This window comes from Myotis nattereri, assembly GCF_964212035.1.
Source record: "Myotis nattereri genome assembly, chromosome: 6".
NCBI classification, from domain to species: Eukaryota; Metazoa; Chordata; class Mammalia; order Chiroptera; family Vespertilionidae; genus Myotis; species Myotis nattereri.
In genome coordinates this window covers 26,133,911-26,161,432 of record NC_138081.1, presented here as the reverse complement: position 1 = coordinate 26,161,432, position 27,522 = coordinate 26,133,911, and the positions used below count along the sequence as shown (strand labels likewise).

At 35.1% G+C, this 27,522-nt stretch overlaps 1 protein-coding gene across 1 annotated transcript in view; it reads left to right on the top strand.

Annotated features, from left to right (window-relative positions):
* Positions 1–27,522, top strand: part of COL21A1 (collagen type XXI alpha 1 chain) — a 173,245-nt gene that overhangs the window by 115,083 nt on the left and 30,640 nt on the right. Inside the window, exons 13-17 of the mRNA XM_081094853.1 lie at positions 6,426–6,479; positions 6,960–7,013; positions 7,838–7,891; positions 8,007–8,060; positions 15,485–15,538. Of these exons, the coding sequence (XP_080950979.1) occupies positions 6,426–6,479; positions 6,960–7,013; positions 7,838–7,891; positions 8,007–8,060; positions 15,485–15,538 (270 nt within the window). The remainder of the gene's footprint in view (positions 1–6,425; positions 6,480–6,959; positions 7,014–7,837; positions 7,892–8,006; positions 8,061–15,484; positions 15,539–27,522) is intronic.

Here is a 27,522-nt window from a genome sequence, read left to right as displayed (position 1 = left end):
GGATATTGATGAAAGGTGGTCATATCTACTAAGAAAAATAGGAGTGAATCATTAACAAGGTTGGGATTATAAAGCACAGAACACATACAGTGTAACTGTATTTTAAGATAGTGTTAAGTGCCAATGAAGGGAGTTGAATAAAATTTTCCATTTTAGAGGAAAGTTGGAATTTCAAAAAGACTTAAAGAAAGAAACTGCATACAGAAAGTTAATCACAGCTGCACACCATAGGGACTGTTTTTATCCAATTTAAGAAATCTCTAACATAGGGACTCTGTGGTTCTTTATTAAATATCGTGTGTGTGTGTGTGTGCGCGTGTGTTTTCAGCAAGACAGTAATAAACATCTTTATATATATATTTCTCATTAAGTGTTTCTGATTATATTCATAGGGAAATTTCCCAGACATGGATTGATTATAGGATCATAAGGTTAAATTCATAATTACACTTTGCCACAATTGCCTATTTACTATCCAGAAAGTTTGTATTCCTCTAACAAGTATGTGAAAAGATCTTTTGTCACACTCTTATCAGCACTGAGTTTCCTTAAAGTTTCTAATTTCACCACTATCAACTAAAAATGGCACTGATTTAATTTCCATTTATTTATTAGTGAATAAAATACTGTGTCATGTGACTTTTGGACATTTTGTTATTTCTCTGTAACTCACTTTTTATTCATATCCCTTTCCCCCCCCCACTGAGCTGGTCATCTTTTTATAAATAGATTTCATATGCATTTCACAAATTGTGTGAAAATATTTTTGCTGGTTTATATTATGTGTTTTGACTTGTTTGTAAAAATTTTAGCCCAACAGAAAATTTAAATGTTTGCATATATATAGTTATTTTTCTTTTTATTTCTCTTGTTTGTTTCTGTATAGGAAGATTTTACATAATTTTTAACATAATTAATTACCCATGATTTTAATTTAGAATCTTATTATTTTATATTTTAACCTTTAACTTTTTTATATTTGCAGCAAAGCTAATGAGCATTCATATTTTACCCCTCTCTTTTCCTAAATGGTTAGCCAGCTGTCTCAACAATATATATGAAATATCACTTTTTAACTCCATCTTTTGAAAAACCATTATCATTGAATTTCCATTTTAATTGGGGTCTGGTGTTTGGAGCTTTCCGTTGTGTTTCACTCATCTTCTCTCCTGCCAAGTTGTTTTTAATTATTGTCACTTCATAATGCAATTTAATATTGGCAGTCCTTCCTCATACAATTAAAATTTTCCTGGCTATTCTTGCAGGCTTATTTTTCCAGATAAAGCTCAGTATCTTTTCTCCAATTTTTTAAGAAATTCTTATTCATACTTTAATTAGGATTCCTTTGAATTTATGAATAAACTTTATAAGCATTTTGATGTAATCTCAATACAGAGTTTTCCTGTTCAAAATTATGATTTATGTTTTTATTTAATCTTGAATCTCAATGGAATAATATTGAAGGTTTTTTTTGTACTGGTCCTCAACATTACCTAAGTTTTATATCTAGGAATTTTTATCTCTTTTTTTTCCTACTAAAAATTGGATTTTTACTTAATTATATTTTCATATTGATTATTGTTATATATAAAATACTGCTTTTAATAATTTTTAAAAAACAATTAACTAACGTTTATTTATACTTTTGTAGGATATTAGACATAATAAATGTATAATCATCAATAAAGATAATCTTTTTTCTTGTAGTTTTTACCTTCTTTCTATATTTTGTCAAAATTTGTGGGCTAATGAAAACTGGCTATAAAAACATTAAAAATAGTGGTTAGACTATGCAACTTTACTTTTTAACTTTCAAACAGTCAGTCACATTTAGTCCATGTTTGTGGCTCTTTAGGTAGTATAACTCTATCAACGGCATACATGCATTTGTAATTGTGTACCTTTGATTTTTGATTCCAGCCATTACCAGTATCTACAGTCCTATCTTGCCCTATCCAGTTTGGCTCAGTGGATAGAGCATCAGCTGGAGGACTGAAGAGTCCTGGGTTCAATTCTGGTCAAGGGCATATGCCTCAGTTGCAGGCTCAATTCTCACCCTGTTGGGGTGCATGTGGGAGGCAACCAATTGATGTTACTCTCTCACATCAATGTTTCTCTCTCTCTGTCTCTCCCTTCCTTCTACTCTCTCTAAAAATCAATGGAAAAATATCCTCAGGTAAGGATTAAAAAACAAAAACAAACAAAAAGAACCAACACAAACATACAATCCTATATTAGTTATGGTCCTCTCTACATTAATTATTAATAATTAATAATAAGTGACTTGAATTTATCAGACATTCCCTACATCCTTAGCTTCTTTTTAAAATATATATATATATATATTTATTTCAGAGAGGCAGAGAGAGGGGAGAGAGAGATAGAAACATCAATGATGAGAAAGAATCATTGACTGGCTTCCTCCTGCACACCCCACACTGGGGATTGAGGCTCCAACACGGGCATATGAATGGAATCGAACCTAGGACCCTTCTATCCGCAGGCCAACACTCCATCCACTGAGCTAAACCAGCTAGAGCTATCCTTAGCTTCTTTTTCTTTTCTTTTTCTAGCCATTATGTCCAGCTTGAAAGGACTTATTGGTGGATCCACCTTAATTGATTTAGAAAATTTAAGAATGTTACTTATACTCATACCCTTGATTTGATCCTTCACAGAGGCTGAGTTTTAATTGAACTTCTTTATCTGTTGGAAATGAAGAAAAAGTTGCATCATCTAATCCCAGTACTTTTGGATGTGGTCTATTTTACTTACTACTTGGAAACTGGCCAATTCTTTTCACCTCTTATAATACCTTGTTAAGGCAATACCAGTCAATTTATGATACTAACATTGTTTTCTCAGTTCTTTACTCTAGCTATAAGTTGATTTGATGAATCATTTTATATATATATATATATATATATATATATATATATATATATATATATAATTGATTTTTTACAGAGAGGAAGGGAGAGAGATGGAGAGTTAGAAACATCGATGAGAGAGAAACATCGATCAGCTGCCTCCTGCACATCTCCCACAGGGGATGTGCCCGCAACCCAGGTACATGCCTTTGACTGGAATCGAACCCGGGACGCTTCAGTCGCAGGTCGACGCTCTATCCACTGAGCCAAACCGGTCTCGGCCATTTGACGAATCATTTGCCTTCGCAAGTTATTATAAGAAAATTTTAAATAAAATATTCACCATAGCATTACATGAATAAATATTTTTCCAGCCTCCAATAACTTTTTCACTGCTCACTACATAACTCCTTAAACTGTGCCATATATATTTTTTTATATTGATGTTTTGGCAGCCTCCTCTTTCTACTATACCAATTTTTTTTTTAGGTAATTTAGGCTACACTATACTGCAGTAACAGATGACCCAATGGCTCAGTGGCCAACACAAGAACATTTATCTGTCTTTCACATTACATGCCCATTGTGGATAAACTTTACCACATTTGCTACTAATTACCTTTAAACCTTGACCAGAACTTGGCTGAGTATAATGTGTTTGGATCACACTTTCTTGTGTTTTATATTTTGTAGATACTATCTCAATATTCCCAACCATTTTGTTCAGTAAGTTTCTCTGCTCCCCTTTTTCTCCCCAGCCCCCTTAACTGCTGGATGTTAATATGGCTAACATGCCTTTTTATTTTACTTAAAAATCTTGCTCATGTACATGAAGGTACATATTTTATGTACATAGTTTATATTTTTTTTGTCCCAATGTTGATGAATATGCTCCTGGACTCCTCACTGTATCTGAACCTTGTTTGTCATTCCAGGAAATTAAAGTTTGAACGTATGTCTCTTATAACTCCTAGGCAGAGAATGGAAGTCTTAGCTGGGACTTCGCTTAGTCTTAATAGAAAGTCCTGGTTTGCCCCTTTCTTCTGTAGTTTTATCAAGTATTTAATGCCCAGCTAAATTCCATTTTGTCAACTGGATCTTAATCTAGCCTAGTTATCTCATTTCAGCCTTCTGAAGAGTTACCTTCACTTGTTCTCTTCAATTTCTTTTCTCTCTCTAGTAACTTAAAAAAAATCTTTATTGTTGAAAGTGTTACTGGTCTGCTTTTTCTTTAAGAACTTTTACCATTCCCTCTGCTTCAAAAAAAATGAAAAAAATATATTCAAAAGATAGTTTTGGTTCTTGTATTAGGAGTCTACATGATAGAGAAAGAAAATCATCCAGTTTTATTATGTCTCTTGGTGGCTCCTTAAATTCTTTTGTCCTTTTCTTTTATCCTCTGCTTGGCTAAGTTGTTGAGTTTTGGGGATACAAGGTTGTGGATGAAAAAGGGAATCCTATATAATAAAGCCCTAATATGCAAATCGACCGACATGCTGAATGACTGGCAGAACAACTAATCACTATGACGCACACTGACCACCAAGGGTCAGACGCTCAACACAGAAGCTGCCCCCTGATGATCAGTGCACTCCCACAGGGGGAGTGCTGCTCAGGCAGAAGCTGGGCTCACAGCTGGAGAGAGCAGCGGTGGTGGCGGGAGCCTCTCCCGCCTGCACTGCTGGCAGGCTGTAAAGAGCAAGGGGTCCCGGACTGCAAGAGGGATGTCGAACTGCTGGCTTAGGCCCGATCCCCTTAATCCAGCAGATGGGCATTCCCCAAGGAGTGTTGGACTGCGAGAGGGCACAAGGCGGGCTGAGGAACCGTCCCTCTCAAGTGCAGGAATTTCATGTACCGAGCCTCTAGTCTGGTAATAAGTCTGACCAAAATAATCTCACAGGGTGATCTGATCACAAATGCCTAACTGTGTAGGTCATGGTGGACATCAAGCCCCAACCCTGTTAAAAGGTTTATCTTTGCCTTGAGCAAGTCCTGTCCATTGTTCTTGTGCATCTCGTTAACACACCTTTGAAATGCCAGAGTAGTCTCTTCTTTTGACCCCTGGGTGTCATGACCACCCTTACTGGAACACATGGTATTGTTAACTAACTTGTTCCTTGCTTTCTCCCAACTTTATACAATCTTCCTTCTTTTACCTCCTAATTCCAAATGTACAAAAGAAACTGCAAAACTATCATTTTCTGGAGCATTTGAGATCTTGATTCCTGGTGTGTTGTCAGCTTGGGTTAAATAAACTCATAAAAATATTTCTTATGTTGACAAACTCTAGAATATATGGGCTTTTAGTGGGTCTTCTCTCTCTCTGACACACAAACACATACCTGCACACAGACATACTCCAGATTGTTTTTAATCTCTGGTGAAAAATTAGTCAAGGGTAAACTCTCTTTTTCTCTCCCTTTTTCTCTCTAAAATAAATAAATAAATAGTAGATAGATAAATAAATAAATAAGAAAACACCTAGCTTTCTAAAAAAATAAAATAAAATGTAGATTTTTAAAAAATTATATTCCTGTTTATAATGAAAAAAATAGATCCCTCTCCACACTTCAAAATGCAGTGGCATAAATGAGAAAGATGTTTTTTATGTAATTCATTGTCTAAGAATTCATTCAGGGGCTCATGTTTTCTCCTCTTTACGTTCTAATCTCTCTTAGCATGTTTTCTTCTACATAGTCAAGGCTATAGCACTAGTCTCTATCATATATGCATTCTAATCTGATGGGAAGAATGAAAGAAAAGTTATAGCAATAATTTTCTTTTAATCAATGATGTAGAAGTTGCATATCATAGTGCTATATACATTCTATTAGCAAGAATTTAGTCACATGGCTGTTGCTAACTATAAAGGAGATTGGGAAATATAGTCTTTAGTTGGGCAGCTATGTGCCCAGATACAAATATATTTTATAGAGGCCCATTGCACGAATTAGTGCATGGGGCGAGGGCTGGGGGGGCGGGGGTTCTGGCTGGCCCTCCCTGATCAGGTGGGGGGCCGAACAGGGGTAGGGCTGGCCAAGGGGAATCGCCATGGGCAGTTGGCCGGCTGGCCCTGACCCCTGGTCAAACTCCCGGTTGAACTCCGGGTCAAACTCCTGGTTGAGGGGACAATTTTCACATTAGCATTTTATTATATAGGATGGTAAAAGGTGAATAGATTTGTTATTTAAGAAGCATCCAAACCTGTAGCAAATTTTTATAAATTTATTTGAGCCAAAATGACAACATATGCCAGAGAACAAGATCTCAAATGCTCCCTACTATAACAGTTTTACAGCTTCTTTTTTGCATTTGAAATTAAGAAGGGAACATAAGGAAGATTGCATGCAGGTGGGAGAAATGAAGGTGAGGATTGGATTACAGGATAAATGAAGATTAATCTTTCAAAGATAGAGGGCTTTAGTGTAGATATGCATTTAACTGTTCACAGTTTTATTTTCAATGGATTTTGAAAAGAGTAATGTTTAAAAATATATGCTGTTATTTTTTAGGCTGAAATGTGTTTTCTTTTATTAATTTCAGTTTTATTTTCAGGGTGACCGTGGACTTCCTGGTTTTCCTGGGCTTCACGGAATGCCAGGATCAAAGGTGGAAAAAATCTGGACTTTTTAAATTCAGCAATGCTATATATTGTTTCAGATTTCAAGCTTTATATCACAATTGTGTTATAAATAAATGCTCATATATAAAGCACTTATTTATCATGTTTAAGTAAATGATTAAGTTAAGATTAATGTAGTTCACAAGGCTTTTCCAACATGCTTTAAAATTTCCAGTCATATTGAAGTGTTTAAAATTTATGAGCTTTACTATATAGAAATTCTCTTAACTATAAGAACTATACTGTAGGCCCTGTTATAGTATGAACTGTCCTTATTTTTCCTTGTTTTTCTTTATAAAGCCTGGAGACTACAACTTTTGTAAGCATAGTTTAAAATATTTTATTTCTATTTTATTTTGATGTTGGCATATTAAATTCTTTTTTTATGATTGGTATTGCTTTTATTTAATCTCTGAGGAAAATATTCATATATCTCTAAAATACAATATTTTTATTTTGTCTCCTAGGGTGAAATGGGCCCCAAAGGAGATAAAGGATCACCTGGATTTTATGGCAAAAAGGAAAGTATTGATCACAAAACAAAGTATCCATTTTGAACTTTCAATGTAACAGAAATAGAAAACTTGAATTTGGTCCCAGCCCACCATTATAGCAATTAGTTTTATTCATATTTCTCAGGAGACTTATTAAAAACAATGAGAAAATGAAATAATAACTGGTGATTATTTTGCATGATATTCTATAAGAATACATTGTCTTATTGATCATTTTGAACTTTTAAAATAATTATAGGGAGAGATTCCTTGGGAGTGGGTAGCTGCATCTCCATTGACAATTGATTTATGGGCCTTCCTATTTCTCCACATTGAAGGAAGGTTATATTCTCTGTATATTTAAAAATACTCATTGCTGCCCTTACGGTGTGGCTCAGTGGTTGAGCATTGACCTATAAACCAGGAAGTCATGGTCAGGGCACATGCCCGGGTTGTAGGCTCATTCCCCAGTGTGGGTCATGCAGAAGGCAGCGAATCAATGATTCTCTCTCATCTATCTCTCTCCCTCTCCCTTCCTCTCTGAAATCAATGAAAATATATTTAAAAATAAAAATAAAATACTCATTGCCTTTCTAATTTTTCCAAGATGTGGCTTCTGTGTTTTGATGCTTGTAATAATTCTGCATCCATCAATATTTTCAATGTCTGTTTTGTCCACTGGCCTGATAAAATAATCCTCCGCCAATAAGCTGCAAAGCCAACACAAATGGTAGTTCCATGAATTCTGTCAATCCATAATGAGGTTAACTTACTTTCCTACTTAAGTTTGAGTTGGAAGTTTAAGAGAGTATTGTAAGGATTGTTTTTTAAGTGTTCTTTTTTTAATGCAGGGTGCAAAAGGTGAAAAGGGAAATGCTGGTTTTCCTGGCCTTCCTGGACGTGCTGTGAGTTCGATAGGAAAAGTTCTTGCATATTTTGCTTTGAATAAAAATTATCTGATAGTATATTTCTTTAAAAATTGTTGCAAAATATATTAAAATAAATGTATTTATTTTTCAGGGAGAACCAGGACGACATGGAAAGGATGGATTAATGGGTAGTCCTGGTTACAAGGTATTTACACAAAGAATAAAACAACTTATGTAATTTATGAATGTACATTAGAAAACTGTACCAATAATAGACTTCTCCTATGACACTGATGTAAAATTAATGAGCTAAAAGTTATTTCACTGTAATTTAAAAATGATACTACATTTACTTTTGACTCTATAGTAAATTCTTATTGTTAGAAATAAAACTTCAGGATATTAAAAGGTTGATATCTTTGAAAAGCCATTCTGATGGGTTTGTTTGGTTGGTTAGAGGCTTAAGTTCTTAGCTCCGTCTCATAATAGTTTCAGGTTTCAGAACAATTGAATGTTTTTTAGTATATTTTCAGTCATGCAATCACCACTAGAGTCTAATTTTGAAACATTTTCATCACCTCAAAAAGAAACCTTATACCCATTAGCAGTCACTCCCTATTTTTACCCAAGCTATTATTCCTCCATTTCCAGGCAACCTCTAACCTACTTTCTGTCTCTCTGGATTTGCCTACTCTGAAGTCCTTCAGCCCATTGGATAAGTCCCACCCACATTATGAAGGGTAATCTGTTTTACTCAAAGTTTACTGATTTAAACATTAATCATATCTTTAAGAACTCCTTCAGAGCACTATCTAGACTGGTATTTGACCAAATATCTGGGCACTATTGCCTAGTCACATAACATTAATACATAAACTTATTTTGTTGATACATAAAATTACCTATCACAGATGACATGACTCTTTACTCTTTCAATCTAAAGGTGACCCCTTTTTATTATTGTATCAATATTAAAAATATTGTCTGAATGTTTCTTTATGATTGCATTCAGGATAAACGTTTTGGCAATACAATATAGGTGATAATTTATGCTTTCTATTACATCCCAGTAGGAGGCACATAATATCTGTCCTATTATTGGTAATACCAAATTTGATCACATGGCTAAGAAAGGGAAAATAGCCGTGTATGTGTTTGTGTTTATTTTATCCATGGAATATTTCTCATTTATCTAGGTCCTATTTAAATGTCTCTAAAATTTTTAATAGTTTCCTTTATAAAGGTGTAGCACGTATTTTGTTAGTTTTCCCAAGTGTATAATATTATTGATGCTATTGTAAATAGTGTCATTTTATAACTTTTATGTATAAATGCAATTTATATATAAATAAAATTTATTCACTTTGTGTAACTACCACCAAATTCAAGTTTTAGAATTTTTGTAACCCTAAAGAATTCTCATATTCTCCTTGGCAATTAATTACTAACCCTACCCCTTGGCACTAAGCAACTACTTCTCTGCTTTCTGTTACTACTTATACCACTCTTATAATTTCAATGAATGTAATCATGCGGTATTTAGTCATTTGGATATATGACATTTTATTATTTTCATTCATCAGTTGATGAACATTTGACTTGCTTCCTATATTTGATAGTTAAGAATAATGTTGATATGAATATTCTTATAGGCATCTGAGTTGGAAATGTTTTAATTTGGGGGTGGGATGTTGATATCTAGAATAGCTGGGTTGTATGATGAGTGCATATGACCTGTCTGGGGAAGGGCGGTGTCCTATTGGTATGATGGTATCCTATTTAGTGCCATCTTCTGTTTCATGAAGGTGTGGTTTTTTATGATATTTGTTGCATAGATATTTATAACTGTTACCATCTTCATTTTTAATTGTGTCTTTAGCACTTTAAAATTTCATTTTCTGTCTCCTTTATTAATTCTTGAATTTGACATTGAATTATAACAGGATTCTATTTCTCCTTTCTGATCATCTTTATTTGCTTGCTAGACCTTTGCCTGTCCTTCTATCATGTTAGCATTAGCTCTTGGAATCTCTTTATTTTAGTTGTTTCTCATGTCCAGCATAAAGTTGATCTCTGCTTTTTCAAAGCAATCTGAAATATTTTTCTTTTAGGAGATTAATTGAACCTATTTTTATTCCTAGGCTAATAGATTTGGACTTGTCATACTACTGATGTTAGAATTTTGTTATACTTACTACATTCATTATCTTATATTTATTATGCTTCTTTCTCCATCTGGTCTGTTGTTTTCTTTGGGACTTAGGAAGATTTATATATATTTTTTTCTAGTTGTCTTCTCCCCCCCCCCCCAGTTAAGTTTTATTGAGATATTTGACATACGAAACTATGTAAGTTTAAGGTATACAGCATAATGATTTGACTTACATATATTAAGGCTAGTTAACATCCATCATATAGATACGAAAAAGATAAAGAAAAAAATATTTTTCTTGTGATGAGAACTTTTAGGATTTATTATTTTAACAACTTTCAGATATACCATATAGCAGTACTAACTACAAATGGTCTTTATACTAATGCCTTTTGTAGTCTATAAACACTTCAGAATTCCCTTAGTCCCCCTTTACCTTACTTAGGCATCTAATATTTGTTTGGTTTTGTTAATTTTAAATGATAACCATGTTATCTATGTTACAATTAATGAACTTACTCTGTTCTTCCCTTTCCATTCTCCTTATTTGTTTAATTATATCACTTCTACTTTTTCAGATCATATAATATTTAGAAACTATTTTTCTAGACTTTGCTCACCTTTCTTTCAGATCAGCAGTTAAATATATTTAGGATTCATCACCAGCCCCTTGACCAATATTTCATAGTCATAATTTAAGCCTAATGAAAATTCTCTTCTATGACTGTATTCCTTATATAGGGTTTGCAAATACAGTATTCTCTAAATTCTTATATTGTAACATATTCTTCTATATTCTTGTTACTTGAATGACAACTTAGCTAGCTATTATAAAACCCTTATCTCACCTTTTTTCCTTGAATTTCTTGGAAATGTTGCTCCACTACTGTCATGTACATTACTGATGCCAGCCTAATTGTCTTTCCCTTGTAAGTGGCTTTGTGTTTTTGTATGGAAGCCCAGAGAGTTTTAAATTTTTAACTTAATGTTTAAGGTCCAATAGCATAATTTATGTATCAGAATTAAGAATTTCAGGTATCCCAAAATACTTTAAATAAGTAGATTCAGTGTTTCTTGTAATTCTGGAATGTCCTCTCTTTTAGTTTTAAATAGAACTTTTTTTTACATTGTTTTGGTTTATAGGTGTGTTGAGACTTCTTTGGCTGTCTTCTGTCTCTTTCACTTTCTCATCCTTTTTATCTTTTTAAAATTTTTATTTTTATGGGCTATGTTTAGTTTCCCCTTAATGCCCTTTTTAAAAAAATTCTTACCTGAGGATATGTTTTTATTGATTTTAGAGAGGGAGGAAGTAGGGGGAAAGAGAGAGAAACATCAATCAGTTGCCTCCTGTACATGCTGTGATCTGGGATCAACCTTCAACCTAGGTATGTGCCCTGACCTGGAATCAAACCCACAACCTTTTTGGTGTATGGGATGATGCTCCAACCAACTGAACCACCCAGCCGGGACTCTCCTCAGTGCCTTTTTAAATTTAAAATTTAATCTATTTCCCTTTGGTTTCTAGTAATCATATATATCCAAGATGATTTTGTCTTTTCAACTCACTTTTTGAATTAATTTAATTCTCGTTTTATATATTTCTTTTTTAACATCTGAAAATGCTTGTATATTGTTAATCTAGGCTGCAGCACTTTTTTATAATTTTCTTCTGCTTTGTGTTTATTTTTGTGTGAGGGAAACTTACTGGAAAGTTTTGATTTTCATTTTATATTTTCTGTTTCAGTAGTTTTGTTTGGGTATTGTCTGCCAATTCTTTGCAGTTTGAAATGTCATGTATATTTAGACTTGCAATAGTAGGCAGGATGTAAAAGTTTGAGTGGCTTGCTAGTCTTCTTAGAGTGTATCCTTTTTTATATATAGTGAAGTTAGAAACTACTTTAAACAATGGAATTGTTTACTGGAAAGTGTTTGCTACATCTTCTGTTGAGGGGGTGGAGAGGTGAGAAGTATAATGTGTTCATTTAAGAGTCTTGTGGCTCATCCAAGAGTAGAAGGCCAGTAAGTAGTTAGATCTAGGTTAGAGCATCTCATTCGGAATGGGAAATGAATGGGATATTGAATAGAGTTGGAAGACTATCTTAGATTGGATGAGGGACAATGATTTCACTGTAAAAAATGCAAATGCAGCCCTAGCTGGTTTGGCTCACTGGATAGAGCATCGGCCTGGGGACTGGGGGGTCCCAGGTTCGATTCTGGTCAGGGGCATGTACCTTGGTTGCGGGCACATCCCCAGTTGTGGGGGGGAGGGGGGTGCAGGAGGCAGAATGCTTCTCTCTCATCGATGTTTCTAACTATCTATCCCTCTCCCTTCCTCTCTGTAAAAAATCAATAAAATATATTTTTAAAAAATGCAAATGCAGGTAAGTGTATTGGTTTGGTGGCAAGATGTTTGACTTGTTTTCTTTAAAAAAAAAAGTGGAAGTTGTCACCTGTTGAGAGGTGGGACAGAAAGGCAATTCTTGTTGATTGGATAACTTTTATATATTTGTGTGGAAAGTATGGCAGAGAGGAGATCAGGGAAATAAATATAGAAGCTGCATTGAAGTCTGGTTGAAGTTGGAAGTTACAATCTGTGTGACTATTGTACTGTTTCTTCCCTCCCATGTCTATACTTGGAAGCCCAATCGTGGGTCTGAAGAGGCTTTCGGTTTGATTTCGGTCAGGCCTGGGGTTTGCATAAGCAAGTGAAGTATATGAACAGTGAGGTAAAGGGGTAAGAACTTAATTAGGGAGCAGTTGAAATACTGAAACATGGCATTTAAACTGGATTTGAAAAGAAGCAAACACAGAAAAGGACAAATTATAATAAAGGACATAATTTATTGGATACTTACTACATGCCTGGCTCTTTCCCCAGCACTTTATACACGTTTTCTCATTAATATCATAAATCATTATGAATTGTAAGTGAAAAAATTTTACCCTTTTACAGTTGAGGAATCTAAAGATGGAGAGATGAGGTAATTTGTACATCATTATATAGCCATAATTTAATAACTAATGAAATTTCTTTCACCAAATTGTTGAAAAACATAGCCAAATAATATTTTCCAAATTTAGGAAATGATTAAATTATTGATTTTACTGTTTTTTATGCATTTTAGCTAGATTAAAATATCGACCTTGTTTTAAAAATACTTACATTGCCTAAGTTATATTGCCAAGCCACAGGAGTACAAATATAAAACATTTTAATCCTAAAACAAATCATAAAAGTAATGGACTGTGAAAATCCCAACCTTTTTGGTGGCAGTGGAGTAGCTTTTATGGACCTTCCCTTCTGTGCTTAGATCTATGCAAGGCACTTTCACAAAAATTTTTATTTTTTTAAATATGTTTTTGTTGATTTTTAGAGAGAGGGGGAAAGAGAGAGATAGAAACATCTATGAAAGAGCTACCTTCTGCATGCCCCGCACTGGGGATCAAGCCTGCAACCAGGCATGTGCTCTGACTGGGAATCGAGCCAGTGATATCTTGGTGCCCAGGACAATGCCCAACCAATTGGGCAACACTGGCTCTAGTTTTTTAAGTAAAGAAAAGACCTATGAAATTGGGAATGTTAATGTCATTTAGAAATTAAGATCAGATTAAGAGAGCTTAAATAATTGACTGGAAAGTGCAGTCAGTTACATGGCAGAACTAAAATTCCAGGGCTAGTTTGTGTGATCCTGTCCATGCATTTTGCTGTCTGAGCTTCATGTCTGTTTATTTGGTCAGCCAGGAGAGGCTTCCCAGCCTGATAGCTTCAGAATAACCTCTGGCACGCTAGAGATTTGTTTACATATGAAGAATAAGCCATGTAGTACGATCAAAGTCAAAATAAAGTGTTTAATAGCAAAGCAAGGATATTCCTCAAAATTAAATTGTATCGTAATGGTTACACATCTTTCACCTGATTTTGAGGCTTACCATGCTCACAAACTAAATTACTCTCCATCCTTTTATTTTTGTGTGGGTAAGGACCAAAGACCGTGGCATGAAAGGCAATACCCATGCAATGCATGTTTCATATGTCTGCTTTTGGTTAAAGTGCCTTCTTAAAAATAGCTGGTTTGTTGTGGAATAAATCATCTTTGACATTAGCTGTAGAAATTGGGTTGAGGAATAATGTTTAATGTGACACTTTCTCAATTATTTATTTATTTTTATCAAGAAAGAAATTAATAAGATAGCAATATGATAAATTAGAGGTAAAGGCATGCTCTATGCCCTTTTCCACCAGCCACACAAAGGGGTGTGCATGTATCCAGTTCTCCAGGTCATGAAAGTAATGAAGTGATCGGGCTCACTTCTGTTTACGATACTGAGTTTCACAGGTTAGTTGTGTACTGCATTTGATTATGTTAAGGAAAATGGCCAGTCAGAAATCATCATTTCATCTCCCAATAAACATCATTAAGAGAATGAAGAGAACACTCCTAGGTAAAGATTATTGACTCTCATGTTATCATAACTAACCTTCATACTCTTCCAACTACAAATGTTATAGCCCTCTCCACAAAAGTTTTTTTTCCCCCATTTTATTTATCTGTTTGAAATTGAGCATTTAAGAATAAATAGGCCATTCCCTCTTCCTTGAGATTGCCTCAGTGTTTGTAAAGAAGGGGACATACAGTCTCATATATAGCCTTACATTCTGTTCAGCACTATTCTAAATATTGTGGGTGATTAAGGAAATCTCATGTGTTTTCTACCTTTAAAGAATGTTAAGTCAGGAAAATAACACCTACATAAACAAGACACCTATTCAACAACCTGGCCATTGTAAATTCAGTGCCAAGTGTAAAGCTGTGTAATGTCATTGCAGATCACAGACAGAGTGACTTGTAAGAGCAGAAAGTGTGTGTAAGTCTCTATCTTGAGATCTAGGCTAGAGCAGTGGTTCTCAAAGTGTGATCCCAAGACCCGCAGTAACAACACCTCCTGGAAACCTACTAGAAATGGAAGTTATTGGGATCCACTCCAGACCTATAAAATCAGGAACTCTGGGATCTGCAGACTAACAAGCCCTCCAGCTCGTTCTGATGAAGCTAAAGTTTGAGAATCGCTGCTGTAGGTTATAAAGAATGCAACTCTTGAGAGGCAAGATCAAAATAGATCCAATAGGATGATCAATTTTAAAGTGAAAATAAAAATAAATATTAAAAGGATTGATGTAAACTTTGGTCAAATTTACTTGGAAGGTAAGAATACTGCCCTAGTCTCATGAGTACACAGAACATAATTATTTTATAACTTAACCACCCACTATCATATATAGATTTACTATTTATATAGTCACTTTATGAATCGCAGAATGAGTTATTTGATTCCAGGAAAAGTTAATATCAATCATCTAGGAGTAATTTTTATTTTTCTGTTTGTGTCTAATACGCTATACTATGTAATATAATACATACAGTTATTTTGTAAGCATGATGAAAATTGAATTCTTTATTTCCTCTTACTGCTAACAGGGAGAAGCAGGCCCTCCAGGTGCTCCGGGGCAGGATGGACCACGGGGAGAGCCTGTGAGTACCTTCTCAACTCAGTTCTAAGGGATGAAGCTCTTTCTCTGCCATGAAGTCTATCGACTATTTAAATTCTCTTCCCAGGTGCTCTATCCTTCTTTAGTAACTTCCAGATTTGGAAGTTGTCAAAGCTCTTTGTGGAACACTTTTAAGCAGGGAAATATTTAATCCTCTTTCACACATGAGCAAGAATTTTGCCAGCAGGAAATTTCTGTGCAGTATGAATCACAAGCAGTCATGCCCGCACCGTGTGTATTTAGCACGACAGCATGATCTGTTGGTGAGCCGTTAGCCATTGTGACTTTGCCACTTGCTCATCGTCTTGTAGCATGCTCTCTGGGATTGTATGTTCAATAAGAATCAAGGTTGAGAAACATAGGATTGAAAAAGTATTGAGCCTGAATCCTAGATACATGTATGTGTAGCAAGTGTGCCATATGACTCAACTTCAGATGAGTTTTGGAAATACAGTTCTTTTCCACTTTTTATTCCTACAGCTCCAGGCCAACTTGGCCAACATTTAAATACCAGCTGATTTCCTTTTTATTTGTCAAAATTACCAATCTTTTGGGAATTTGCACTTAGTTTTGGGAGGAGTTGATTCAAGAAATGAAATAATAGGCTATCTATTGGAGTTTATCACAGTGTTCAGTCAAGAGTTCAGAATCTAATATTGGACATCAGAGGGAAAGAAGGATCATTGAAGCTTCTTCAATGGGGCGAGGGATTGAACTACTCTTAGAATCATTCAATCCAATAGTCCTTGAATTCTCATATTGTGTATTTTGATGCACTGGAGCAAGTTTCTCTACATAGCAGGAGCTTATAATCTACTTTGGAGAATAGCAAAAAATGGGATGCAAATAATTACCAACCTGAGGCAGATTAAATTCCAAATATGGATTTCACATGGCATATGGAGGCCAGGGCTTGAAGATAGTCTCTTCCACCTTCAGCTTTGTGAGTTTGGATAAATCACTTCACATCACTGCAAACCTTTCTCCTCGTCAAAAAGTGTACTTTCTCATCTTGCCTGATTTATTGATTTCTTGTGAGGCTTACATAGGAAATGTGAAAACATTTGTGAAATCATTGCACAAATGCATGGGTTTATTCAAGATGCTGCAGATTATAGGAAGGGAATCTTGATTCATGAAGTGATTGAAACATTTTTACCGAGGATTTAGGGCTAGATTTAGTCACAAAAGGGTGACTGGGAAAGAAAGGAAGATAAGAGGAAGAACTAATATGAGAAAAGACACACAGGTAGGTTGGTTAAGGGTGTCCCATGAAATAATGAAATGATCTTAAAGAGGTCCTGTGAAGGGTCCTTGTTGGTTGGTGGGAAGTAAAATTAGGAAGGTGATTAGGCTCATATTATGGAGATCCTGGAAAGCAAACTTTATTCACTTGCCTTGAAAATGGTGTAAGAAAACAAGAATAACATGATAAAAAGTAGTGCTTTAGAGGCAGTTATGAGGTACTGGTATATGCAGAATGAACAAAAGGAATCAGGATAATAATTACCTGGCTATTTTGACAGACTAGTCATAGGCAAATAAGGCCTCAGCTAGGCTTTTAATGAAATGGAGAGGATTCAGTAGGGATAGTGTGAGTTCAGTATTTCTGACCCATTATTATTATTAAAGTATAACTATAGGACTGGTAACTGGATATGAGACTAGCTATATTTATATTTTTGTTTTCAGAAAAATATAAGGGAGGGGTGTGTGTGTGTGTGTGTGTGTGTGTGTGTGCGCTCATGCTTGTGTGAGTGAAGATTCAAAGGGGGTTGGGGAAGGGAAGACAGGTGAGTGAGAAGGTGCAAGGGAAGAGAGAAGAGACAATGGACATCAGAGACAGGTTATCATTATCAATAGTGTTCTAAATGTTTATGTCAGTTATTTATAAGCATTAATGATTTGTTTTCCAAAGATGCAGCGTGATAGCACAGGTCAGTAAGTCTATGTAAACCAAAATGCCATGTGAACAGAATGTATTTACTTTGAAATTAGCACTGCTGTGTTCCTGTTAACAAACTGAGAAGAAAATGAGTCCAAAATGAGCTCTCGAGGGGATGTTTTCCTCTCCTAGCGCTGCTGTTCCTACTGTCAGCCAGGAGCAGACACCACTTTGTGTTTTCTCCTGCCCTGCCTGGTCCTGCTTTGTTCAAGACTTGCCCCACTTGGAGCTTCTGCACCAGCATACATTTTTTATACAGGCAGCATGAGCCTTCAGATTTCAACCCAACATTTAGTGCATTCCTGGAATGTGTAAGGCATTGGGTTTAGTGAGGAGAGAAAAACAGGACTGCCCCACGAAACTCACAACCTCATAGTGAAGATAGACAGTAAAAGGATAACAAAACAAAATCTAAATTAGAAAGTTCTAAAAAAATGACGAGCAAGGAGTTGGGGCAGGGAATGATGGCAGTGGGGTGGTGGGGGTTATTTAGATGTAATCTCTCCTCCTTAACCGACCAGATAGAAAACTGGGAGTGACCAAGTGAGACTCTTCATTCCTTTCCCACCAGATCAGGAGAGGCAAGAAAGGATCCCTTATCCCTTTTCTCCCAATTCTCTCTCTTCCCTGGAAAATGGTGGGGCGGCAGTCAGGCCTCCTATGCCAGGAAACCTACTCTGTTAGGAAAACAGTGAATAGATTGGCCTCTAAAATTTGCTCATATTACTTGGATACAATTCTTCTGGTCTTTATTCTCTTCCAGTTACGAACAATTAACATTACAAACTATTCTGTTATTTTGACAATGAATGAAAATATGGTTAGAAATATCATCCTGTGAAGATCGATCCTTACCCTTTGTGGAGAAGCTTTGAATATAAAGAAAAATGAAAGTTTATATATTTTGGTGACACCAAGAAATGAAGACTCTTCTGTTGCATGTGGGTGCTGGTCTTAAGTATTTATAATGAAAGATTTAACCCCACTAAAAAGGACATGTTCACTATATTATTTGTTCTGTAATGTGGCAGCCAAGAAAATTAATGGAGCTTAAGTTGAAAGGACAGGAGCTCTTAGAAAAAAATGCTTTAAAGCTGATTAAACACAGCTTATAGCAGTGATGATTCATTCATGTAAGCAGATTGGTAAATATGAACTAACTCCTTGAATTCAACTTGAGGACAAAGGCTGTATTTTACTGGAAAATGATTATACCATTTTAAAGTACAATTACATTCATATGCCTATGCTTTCCATTTTAAAGGCTAGTATTGTCGGTCCTAATAGTAATTCAGTCCTAAAAGTAACTTGCTTTCTAAGTAGCAAATTATATCCACTTAACTTCTGCTGGATTTATTATAATTGGTTTCAACCATCAAAGGATTATAGCATTTCAGTCATTCATCCAGTAAACATTTGCTGAGTGTCTGCTTTGTGCCAGACATCACACTGGTGGAGGAGAATGGGAATATTAATGTGATAGCCCTGCCCTTACGCAGTCAGATGAGCCACTAGATCACAATTTAGTATAAATGTTATGGAGGTGAGAACAGGGGGTGTTGCAAATTTGTAGAAGACATGTATAACACTAAATGAATTTGAGGATGCTACTGAAAGAAATGCATTATTTTTCTAAATAACAGCATTATGGAGATATAGTTCATATACTATACAATTCATTTATTTAAAGAGTATAGGGATACATTTTTAGAAATATATATATATATATATATATATATATATATATATATATATGTTATTGATTTCATAGAGAAAGGGAGAGGGAGAGATTGAAACATCAATGATGAGAGAGAATTATTGATAGGCTGCCTTCTGCATGGACTCTATTGGGGATTGAGCTGCAACCCTAGCATGTGCCCTGACAGGGAATCAAACTGTGACCTCCTGGTTTATAGGTCTACACTCAACCACTGAGACACACTGCTGGGCTAGAGATTCATTCTTAAACAAGATGCTCTTTTGGCAGAATTCTCAAATATAAATGGGAGTCGACTGGTTCTTTGGGCTGGCAAGGCAGGTGTCTGTAGCATGTTCCAAAACATAGAAGTAAAAGATATCATGATACTTTGGGGAAAGCTGCTAAGGATACATGGAGGGGATGGGATAAAAATACAAGACCAGGTTGTAGGGGTTAGGTAGACTACAAATCAAGACGGGCCTTATATGCATGTGCTATTTGGATTTAAATCTGAGAGTGGTGGGGGCTTTAGGTAGAGGAGTAAGTTGATCAGATTTAGGAAGTTTTAGAAAGATCACACTGACAATAGAATAGAGAAAGCATAGAAGGTGAGCCGAGATCAAGAACAGAGCCTAGGAGCTGAGCTCTGTCACCTCCAGTGTCAACTAAGGCAAGAACATTCAGAGTTGGGATGTGGAGTTTGGGATTATTGAAATGAACTAAATGGTACTAATAGGGTTCAAGGATCAATTGCATGTGGGTAAGATGAAATAGGATGACTCTCAGAATCTTATCACATAGATGGAGGCACAAGTAGACCAAGCACCAAACTGGAAATAGAGCAAGCACAGTCAATTTTGGCTAGGGGAGGTGATCCTAGTATATTTTTAAATGAAAGAGATCTAGATAACAATGAGGGCATTTAAACAGGAGAACTAGGCTTTGGATGATTAAAATAGACGTGTAAAAATTGGACTACCACCATTCCAGTAAGAAATAGCGAGCCAGATTCAAGGAAAATTTAAAAGAATTACTGTGAACACCAGGTGTAGTAGATTGAAAAATACTTTGCTTCCCCAGAAAGATATTGGACCCTATTATAATTTGAAATCTATAAATGTTGTCTTCTTTGAATAAAGGCTCTTTACAAATATGATTAAAGTACTGTGAAGGGAAAATTATCCTGGATTACCTGGGTGGGCCTGATCTAATCAGTTGAAAGACATTAAGAGCAAACTGAAGTTTCTCAGAGGAGGCAAAGAGAACGTAGTAGCTAAGATTGGGGTGATGAGGCCACAAGTCAAGGAATGCTGACAGTTACCAGAAGATGAAGTGGTGAGGAATGGATTCTCCCTAGAGCCTCTGAGGTAGTACAACCCTGTCTAGACCTTGACTTCAAACTTCTGGCCTCCCGAACTATGCAAGAATAAAATCCTGTTGTTTTAAGCTAAGTTTGTGGGTTTTTTTTTTTTATAGCAGCCAAAGGAAACCAGTACACTGGGCTTTTCATCTACTCTAATCCTTAACAATCATTCATGTAATGAACCTATGTAAAAAGGCATGTGAATACACACTGCTGCATATCTCAAACTCTTGATAGTTCATGTATTAATCAAAAACATTTGTACTTAAAGAAAATAGATAAATAGGTCTAACAACAGTTTGGTTAAAAGCAGGGCTCCTCAGTCACCAATATTTTCTGTATCATCAATTTTGTTAAACTCTCATTTTTCTAAAAACTTATTTTTATCCACTTCTCATTTTTTCTACATTTTCGCATTCTGTTTTGTGACTTTGAGCCCACATGTCTTCATATTACAAAGTTGGAAAGATTGAAATGTTTGGTGCATAATGTATAATGTATATAAACCACAGTTTTAAAATATAATACAATATGAAAATGTAGGCATAAGAAAGAGTCTGCATAGAAAACATGGTATAATCACACGTGAGTTACTTTGCCCATGTCTTCCCCCAGGTCGGGTTTCTGATGTTTGTTATGTTCTGTTTTTGCTTGTCTGGCTTTTATTCCCCCCATGAACATGCTTTTGAAATAGATTCTGAAAAAATTAAGACCTGGATTTTGAGTGTTTTACACTGTCTTTAAAAGATGTTTAGTTTGTCAGGTTACATTTACATTTTCATTTTCATGCCAGGGGATGAAGAATAGTCAGATTGTTTTAAAAAATATTCAATTGTTGGATCTAGGTTTTCCTAACTTCTCAAATATTTACTCTGATTTTACCTACTGTGGGTGGGGAGACAGGGCAGTCCAGGGCAGCAGCACACTGAATTTAGCAGTAGTTAGAAATGATAACTGGGAATAACAATTATTGGTCAAATCCGCTTTTAAGGCCAATTATCATGTTGGCCAGTGTTCTGCCTGCGTTGGCCAATTGTTGCTGACCATATTACCTGCAGTAGCAGTGGTTCCATTGCCTCTGTGTCATGGCTGTTCTTGTCCTGACCCTCAGTCCTGATAACATCTCCTATTTTGAGTAACTTTTCCTCAGGCACTCTGACTCTTTTGCTTGTTAGAGCACAGGGAGCCTATGGCTCATGATGAAGATGTGTAGGCAGGACTAGGGTTCCACTGTTTGAACCAAGATCCCTGGAGCTCCATGACTGAAGAAGAGAGAAGATGCTGCATTTTCTGGATCTATGGAGGTGAGCACATATTTCTCAGTTACGGATGTCTTAAGTCTTTTTTTTTTTTTGAGGGGTGGAGGGAGGGAGAGGGAAATGTTTTCTTTATCATTTTTCCAGGAATAAAGACATGGAGGTCATTGCACTGTATTTGCGGATATTGGCTCTCCAGGCGTTTGTTGTTTCCTTTCCTCATGCCTTTTAAATTCTTGCTAAACCACATGTTATGCTTGTGTTAATGGTGTAATGTTAACTGCTGATCCCTTCCAAGTCATCATTTACTTAAGAGAGAAGTAGGTCTTTTGTTTAATCACCTTTTCTGCGGTGTGATTACTTGACATGTCGTTGTTATGCATAAATACCAAAGACAAGCATGCATTTCCTGGGAAAAGTTCATGTTGAACTGCTATGGTGGTTTCCTATGTGGAATAATCCACTTTATTATACTAGAAAAGTGGAGGTGTCTTTAATTGCCCACTTGACTGTATTTCTTATTTAGATTGAGAAGAAAGATAAGGGGGAAACCCTCACTAGTTCTGTCCTTGTTCTTATTTGATTTGCAATTGTAGGGCAAGCTTTTTTAAAGTTTATTGTGCTGATTTGTAACACCTTTCCCCCCACTCCTCTTGCAGGCACCAGGAGTGGCACATCCTTGGTATGTGTTGAGTGGAGCCACCTTAGCCTGGTATCTGCTAAGAATTTCAAATGGCACTTTTAGGGTGAAGGCCACCCACATTGAACAGTTTAAGAAATTCAGTAGTCTTTATTATTGTGGTAATTTCCTCCTAATTCCAGGTTTAGGTTTTAAAACTTGATTGAGAATAACTCTTTGAATGAATGGTGACGTATATTTTATCTAAATTAAAAAATGTAAATGTCTGAGTATCTATAGGAGTGACTAAATTTATAACTAACATCTATATTTTTTTGGCGTCCCAAAATATGCATTTGACATTGTAATTACTGAAAATATAATATCTTTTCTTTAACCTTAAAAAGCAAATGTTGGCTAATTATCTGTATAAATTTATTAATAAAGCGCCACCAGGTATAATCATAGATCTGTTTGATTCTTTCTCATTATAAATGATTTCATTGGCATAGTAAGACCAGACCACCATCAACCAACTTTATAAAGTGACATTGAGGATTTTAAGTTTAGAAAATCTGTGCCTATCGTATTGATCATTTTTGTTGGTGTTGTTTTGAAGAAATCTTTTATAACCTGGTCATTGTAAGATTACTGATATATATTAAAATATGCTTATTTGAATCTTCCTCTTCTTTGTCCATTTCTTTGTAATTGAAGAGGTTTTATTGAACCCTGAAATGACAAGAGGAATAAGTACAATTGAACATAAGAAATAATGTGTGATTAAGTCTCTGAATGGGTAACATATCCTCTGAGTAAATATGTTCTTTAGTCATAGGACCAGAGGCATTTTTGTATTAAAAACCTTTGATATCTAAGAGGTACTTATATGATATTCTTGAATAGTTCAAATGCATTCTCCATTTTCAAAGCATGAAAAATACAGAATTAACAAAACAGTGTTGCTCAAGACAAGGCATTTATTTTAATACTGGTTTCATGACCCATATAATCTGCTATTTGAGCAGATGATATGATAATGTTTTACAATCATTCTACTTTCAATGACTGTGAAAACATCCGTATTTTTTATGTAATCCATAGTGCACACTTTGGTAACTAGATCATTTCATTCTAAAGATCTCTTTCTTGCCCTGACTGGTTTGGCTCAATGGATAGAGCGTCAGCCTGCGGACCAAAGGGTCCCAGGTTCGATTCCAGTCAGGGGCATGTACCTTGGTTGCGGGCACATCCCCAGTGGGGAGGGTGCAGGAGGCAGCTGATCGATGTTCCTCTCTTATCAATGTTTCTAACTCTCTATCCCTCTCCCTTCCTCTCTGTAAAAAAATCAATAAAATATATTTTAAAAAAATAAAGATCTCTTTCTTGTGTTTTATGTTTTAATAAATATATTCAAAGTGCTTGAGTGTGGTTACCACTTTGAACACTATGCAAATGTATGATGCCTCTGATAATTAACATCAGAAAATGATTTATATTCTGGATGTGTTTAAGGGATGTTAAAACCGAGGGGGAGCCCTGATCAGTTTGGCTCAGTGGTTAGAGCGTCGGCCTGTGGACTGAAGAGTCCCAGGTTCGATTCCAGTCAAGGGCATGTACCTTGGTTGCGGGCACATCCCCAGTAGGGGGTGTGCAGGAGGCAGCTGATCTATGTTCCTAACTCTCTATCCCTCTCTCTTCCTCTCTGTAAAAAATCAATAAAAATATATATTTAAAAAAAAACAAAACCAAGGGGGAATATCTGAGAAAGAGCACTTAAAATATTTTTTGTTTATATTAATGTTCATTTTTATTTTTGGTAATGGGGTAAGCACCTAATTAGTTAATTGATTGCCAGTAGTTCTAGGTACTGAAATGATTTGTAATATTCTTTTTTTTTTTTTGTAATTTTGAATACTGAACAGCAGTGTTCCATTGTTTGAAATAGACATGCCTAATTAAGTCATAGTTATCTGTTTATACTCTGTTTTAATTTCAGTTCTTTAAAAGATTGTGGCTTTGAAATGCTTTTGGCACGGATAAATGCTTTGTCGGTTGTGTAAAAAACCAAGGTGTGTTGTTGACTAAAGAGACTAGTATTTATAAATATATTCCAAGAGTCATGTGCTACTCTAATGGTTCACCAGTAATTTAATCTGAAGGAAAATATCAACCCAGGATATTAGAATGTAAATTTCTTTTAATTTTATTAACACATAGGGACTAGGCTTTTCCAATGAAAATCTTTTTCTTGCTAATAAAGTATAAAGAGTAATTTGATAAACTACTATTAAAAATAAATCAGGGCCCAGGAGTCCTGTGCTGATTTCTTGTTTTTAAAAACTATGAATAATTTTTTCGTGTGATAAAATTTCCTTCTGCTGTCTACATAAAAAAGGAGGCGCTTAATTGATGTATTAGGTAAAACAAAGAATTTCTGAAAATATATTTTACAAATTCAGTGTTAATCATACAAAATGGGAAACCTCCACTAGAGAGAGAGCCTTAGAGTTGTTGCAAAATCTTATTGAGATGCATAGTCAGGTGCTGATATTTGCTGAGCAGTCGTAGAATGTACAACATTGTACCGGGTGGTTTCAGATGGAACACATGCTCTTCAGTGAAGGAAAGAGAAAAGTCACTCAAGAAACATAAAAATCTTGTGGCAGGTTAAAACTGCTATAAGACATTAAAGAAAAATGAAGTTAATCATGAAAGGCAAAGTATTACAAATGTTGATCCAGGAGTCAAAGATTGGTGGGAAAATAAGATGTATATTAGTTTTTAAGCAGAGAGACATAAAATGGATTGTATAGAAATTTAATTGGCAGATAATAAATCAAATTAAAAACTCCTTGATGAGTCTCCTAGTTAAACATCCCAAATACAGGTAGTTTTTAAGAGTGGTTTTTTGTTGTTGTTTTGTTTTTTCATAAAGAACACTTTTTTTCCAACTGTGATCCACCGATTCTCTTATTTGGAATCACCAGAGGTACCATTTAAAATTCAGTTTTCTGGGCCCGACCCCATCCTAATGAATCAGAACCAGGAGCTGAAGCCCAATAAATTGTATTTAAAGAATTATTTGTTTGTTTGAGAGAGACAATGATTTGTAGTTCCACTTATTTATGCATTCATTAGTTGGTTCTTGTATATCCTCTGACCAGGGATGGAACCCCCAAACTGGGCATATGGGAAAGATGCTCTAACCAAATGAGTGACATGGCCAGGGCCCAAGAAATGGTATTTTTTAAAATATATTTTTTTATTGATTTCAGATAGGAAGGGAGAGGGAGAGAGAGAGATAGAAACATAAGTGATGAGAGAGAATCATTTTTCGGCTGCCTCCTGAATGCTCCAGACTGGGGATCAAGGCTGCAACCTGGGCATGAGCCCTGACTGGGAATTGAACTGTAACCTCCTGCTTCATAGGTCAACGCTCAAGCACTGAGCCATGCTAGCGAGGCGAAATGGTATTTTTAATCAATGTTTTATGTGAACCTGATGTAAAATTTAACAACTAGTGATATAGAGGCTATGGAATAGGTTGCTCAAAACAGAGGGATATGAAAGTAGAAAGATGGTACCCAACTGAGGAAAACAATTTTAGTGAAAAATTAAAGGGAAAATGGAATTATGACCTTATCCTTTTAGGCTACATGCGTTTTAATAGCTTCCTCTGCCTAAATAAGCTTTAGTATTGTCATGAATGATAATGTGAAATTATATTTCCAAATGGATTCAGTTCCCTTGTGTATTTAAAATACTTTATTATTTTTGACACAATCACAGAAACAAATCTATCTTGTAAGACAGATACATACTAGTACACTAGTATATGCAGTTGAATAAGATTAAACTTGTTTGTGAAAGATAGGTAAATCCTCAAAGATAAGAATTTGATCATTCAAATTTATTCTATTTTCAATTTTACATGACATTTTTAGGTGATTAAATTTTCTAGAAATTAAAAAATTTGAATGCTATAAATTATTATAGTATTTAATAATAAAACAATTTTTAATTCTAGATATACTGTATTAGCATTTTTATTTTTAAAAAGTTAATTTCTGTTACTGGGGAGAAGTGGGGAAATGCTCCCTGGTTAGGCTAATCTTGTCCAATGCCAAAATTCTAGCTCTTTTGTCAAAAGAGTTAGAAACACCGCATTTTTCTTCCCTCAGAGATATTGGTGCCCTAAGTTTATCCTTAGCAACATGTGCAAAATTATCTACAGGAATAATCTACCAAGTCATGAAAACTGAGCCAATGCTTTATTCTCTGAGGTCACAATGATGAGTCATGTTAAGATTCTTCCACAATTGATCTTTGCATTCTCTTTAGCTTTTTCTCTTTAATCCAGTGATAGCCACCTTTTTATTTTGGCCAACTGATGTTTAACTGTAGTTTTTTTAATGATTTAAATGTAAAGAAAAAAATCTTAGATTATTTTTTCTGAGAATTTTTTGAAATGAAAAACCTTCATGGACCAAATTTTTATTGAACATTTTAATTATGTTTTATTATTTATATTTATTCTATTCATTGTTTATATTTCTTATTACATATTCTTATTATTTAATTATTTTAAATAGGTAAAATATATGGAACTTATGTGGTTAATTTTAAAGTCTGTTAGCCAAATCCCATCCCCACCTCTGAGATAATAGCTGCTATTCATTCAATGAGATTCTTCTCAAACTTTTTCTTTTCATAATCAAATACATAAATAATACATATACATATTTTTATTAAAAAAAATGTCCATTGAAATTTTACCTGTATATTATAGTGGATGTTTTAACAGATCAGATTATAAGAGAGAATGTAGAATCTATTTATAGCATGGATGTATTTCATTTAACCTCTCCTATTGAGTTACTTATACTCACACATACTTATGAACTATTTTTCAGAAAGAATGTATTACTGTAAGTGAAATTACTACTTCAAAGCTGCCTATGTTTTATCCCTACTTTTAAATAGAAATGTCTAGTGTTTTACCAAGTCTGGGGTTTATTAATTGGTTTCCCACGGATTCAGATCCAGTTTTTTTAAATTGTAGTCCTGGGTTATTAAAAAGTT